This window comes from Lupinus angustifolius, chromosome LG02, assembly GCF_001865875.1.
Source record: "Lupinus angustifolius cultivar Tanjil chromosome LG02, LupAngTanjil_v1.0, whole genome shotgun sequence".
In the NCBI taxonomy this organism is placed as follows: domain Eukaryota; kingdom Viridiplantae; phylum Streptophyta; class Magnoliopsida; order Fabales; family Fabaceae; genus Lupinus; species Lupinus angustifolius.
Window position 1 is genome coordinate 7,562,673 of NC_032010.1, and position 4,298 is coordinate 7,566,970.

A 4,298-nucleotide genomic window follows, 5' to 3' on the forward strand; every position below is an offset into this window, starting at 1 on the left:
AAAATAATAATTTTTATTACAAGTAAAATAGAATATAAAATATAAACGGCCAGACCTTTTTCCAACGACCTATATATGTTGAATTCACCAAAGTTGCCTTTTAGTAAAATCACGAAATTGGATCCCACCAACCCCAAATGTTGGTCTCACAATGACGATGCCTACATATTACACTATATATATATTACAAAGTCTATATTCCAAAATCATCCTGACTTTATTACGTATACACTCAGTTTCTGTGTTTCTCAATCAGCTTCTGCAACTCCGCCCTTTTTGGTCCCATCACTTTCTCAACAACCTTGCCTTTCTTAATTAGTATAAATGTTGGCATTGCTTGCACTTGGAATGCTTGTGCCACTTCCTGTTTCCATTTGTAAAATTGTGTCAAAATGTTTTCTTAATGTTAAACAAAATTGTTGTATGAATATATATAATATCTTATAATTTATGAAGGGAATCATTAACGTCAAACCATTAACTCATCCACATCAAGCTTAATGAACTCTACATCTGTGTATTTTGCAGCAAATTCTCTGATTACCGACTCCATGTATTTGCAAGGGACACACCATGTAGCCGTGAAATCAACGACCATCTTTAACAAAATAAGAAAGATTAATCATCTCTTTAAGACCAATATTTTTAATGGATGATATCTTACTATTAGGAGTGTTATAAATACAATTACAGCTTAGTTACGTCAAACTTACCAGCTCATTTGCTTGTTTGGAGGCATCAAAGTAAGCTTTCCATTTAGCAGCAGAATGGAATGTGAGAAGGATCTGGGATGACTTTGGTAATCTTTCAACTAGATCTAAAATGTTGGCTCCCATAATGTTGCTTCCTTTTTTAGGACTGAAAAACAAAATTTGACCTGAATTCTGAGGCTTTGTGCGTGTGGTGAATGTTATTTATGAGTGGAGTTTGGGTTTGCCGTTTTCATATGGATGGGGCATTTGGGTTTTATATAGGTTAACAAAGTATATGGTTGGAATTTTTAATCATATTCTAGTCAAAAGAATCATATTCCTGGAAATAACAAGCTATGGAGTGATCCCCACTTAGTTAAACTTTGGAGCACAATTATCTAGTCTTAAAACATGAAACATTAACTTTAGTCTTATAATGGTAGTTCCCCTCCATTATAATGTGGATAAAATGTCAAAAATTGCTTTTCTATTTGTAAATACCGGTTGCATAGAGGGTAACAATTTTTTTGAAGGGGTAATAGTGCATTAGATGAATAGGTATAACTAATATATAAGATATCAAGACAAAGTAAGAGTAACATAATTGGAAAAAATATGATAGATTTAGACTTTCACGATTTAGTGATTTGAGAAGAGGTGATAGATAATTAAATATTATAGATTGAAAAACAACTAGAAAATTTATAAGGAAAGCCATTAACAATGAATTGAAATCAAATAGATTCTTGTACAAAAAATATATAAAATTATGAATGTTTAATTCTTTTAATTGATATAACATATTGTGATTGAATTGAGACAGACTATATGACGCTTAGGAATAATAGATCAATGTCCATATCTTGACATGATTGTTGATTTAATCATTTTTTTTTGTTAAAATGATTTATAGATCTCCAAATTATTTAAGAATTTTAGGTTCTTGAAATGTCCCAAAATTTGAAAGATAGTTGTAACTAGACATATGCGTGGTTTTGATGTAGACCATACATGATTCCCTTTCAAGCCCAAATGTTTTCTTAGATTTCTCATATTCTGTGAGGTTGAAAGTTACTCACTGTCATTCGCCTGGAACTTGCAAGGAAAATTGTTATTAGAGCAATGTTAAACTGTCGGTCTCAAGGGTTTTGTATCATCGAGTCGATTAATAGAATGAGAAGACTTGTATATCTTTATTATTTTAGTTATCTTGTGGCCCTATTAACTTCCAAGATAGACAAGAACCTTTTGAAAAAGATTTATGTTCTTTTTTATAAGCAAATATATTTAAACAGTCACACAGGTTTGCGAATCCGATTTTAACTTACAATAAAGTTTAATATAAGTATAAGAATTACACCATTGAGCAAAGGTGTAAGAAGACGATCCCATATTTTTTAGAGCCACACTCAAGATTTAATTTGGATCTAATCTATAATATGAATAAAATTAGCATTTCCTCCTCTAAAAATAATATCATTTCTCATACTCTGAAAGGACCACATAACAGAAAACCACAACATTCTTCATAAAAATTTCTCTTTACTAATTTACATAGAGAATCATGAACCTGAATTGCATCCACAATCGAATTCGGCACACTATCATCTAGATGAAGTCAAAAATAAAAATCAATCCACACATTAGTAATAAAGGAACAAAATAAAAACAAATACTCAATATGTTCATCATGCAAAACACATAGTTTGTTTTCAATTACTTGCTTATATGTCTTCAATTATTATTATTACAGGAGAAAGTTCACATATTACTAAATAAAATTGGACTGAAATACAAATAATTATCAAATTCAACAATTAAAATACAATTTTTTTAATTTAGGACCTATTTAAAATTTTCAAGTAGTTAATCAACCCATTGTTCAATTAAACCCCAATTCTTCAAATGAATCAGAAAAAATACACTAATATTTAATTAGTTTAGGTTAATTGTGTAACTAAACATGTACACAAATTTTAAAATAAGAACTATACTAAGTGAAAGTGAAAGGTTAAAAGATAGGAATTGACACTATATTTTGTATAACAATATCAAAATTAATATAAGCAAACCATGAGAAAGTCATTATAACTAACCCTTTATAAAATAACATAAGACATTTTGCACCTGTAAATATAGTTATTTATTATTACTAAAAAGCATTTTTAGGTCTTTTTCATGAAGAATAGTCTTTTGGATGTTGGATACATTCCTTTCCTGATACAATGACTGATTTTTCTGAATAATTTATTCTTGAGAATTGAACTTTGTGTATCAATCTTGCACGATATTCAAGATATAATTTTTCTTAATCATTAGACCAACTTTTTGTTAAAATAATAAAAATTTGTTAAATATTAACTCATGTGATCATTCAATAAATTTAATATATTATTGATATATCATATTATGGTTGTTCACAACTAAATATTATTCGGTAATGGGCTTTTAACCCTTGAATATAAAAATATAAAAAAAAGTCATTAAATGTGAAAGAATAACAGGACATCATAGAAAAAGAAACCAACCAAATGAGATATTGCCTTTTACTTTATTATATTAGTGTGGTTACAAACACAATATATGTTCCTTAACACCTTTATTCGGAGCGGGATTGGATTTAAGTTGAAACTTAAAACCAGTCCAAGGTGCGCCATAAGATACAGATATCCTTTGATTTCAGAGTGCTGTCCATAATATTGGATGGAAATATGTTAGTAGAAAGCAAAATAAAATAAGATCTAGAAATGAGTAAGAGTTTCATGGAACAGAAATAATTAGACAATTATTAGAAAATCAACTTATTATTTTATATAATAATTCATGAAACAAATGAGTTTAATTTGAGATAGGTACAGTTCAACTTAATAGTTTATATATAAATATAAAGAATATTATATACATATTAAATATATAATCATATATAACTATTTACATAATATATACAAATTTTTAAAAATAATATTTATATTTTTTATATAAATAATATATATATATCATATGTGGCTTTATATATATACACAAAAATATTTTTTATACGCTATTGTTTGAGTGAATGACATAAATTTGACATAGTTAATTAGTTTTGACGTTTATGAATTTTAATTGAACTTATGTTAAGTTAAAAATGGTTTATAATGGACTTGTTTCGAAACTATATTTGAGTAATAAGTCAAATATAAAGAGTAAACTGGTTACAAAGGTTATATTGACATTCTTCCTGAAAAAGAATTCTACTTGTGTTCATGGTCTTTCAGTTATATGAACGGCATCTCATTCTAGCAGGTGTACTCATTTTTTAAGGAGGAGAAAATGCATAAAATAATCACGCTTCAATAATGTCATATCCTATATATTGTAAATCAAGATGGGCACTAGTATTATCAAATACTAATCTATTTGATTAGTTAAGGAATAAAAAATATTAGTTATTAAGGAAGACTTATGTGAAGATGTATGTATGTAGAAATTATCAATAAAAGTTCCACAACATATTAAAAATTTAATTTTAGTTAAAATTCAGTCATAACTGATCGCACCAAAAACATAATATATTTGTCTCCAAATATGACGTGTTATATATGTCTCTACACAAAAAATTTAGTT

At 27.7% G+C, this 4,298-nt stretch overlaps 1 protein-coding gene across 1 annotated transcript; it reads right to left on the reverse strand.

Annotated features, from left to right (window-relative positions):
* Positions 224 to 838, reverse strand: LOC109334954 (thioredoxin H2-like). Its single transcript, XM_019570950.1, has 3 exons — positions 714 to 838; positions 476 to 598; positions 224 to 364 (listed from the first exon to the last, which is right to left on the reverse strand). Exons 1-3 carry the CDS (start codon positions 834 to 836, stop codon positions 233 to 235), a joined length of 378 nt encoding a protein of 125 aa, XP_019426495.1. The 5' UTR covers positions 837 to 838; the 3' UTR covers positions 224 to 232.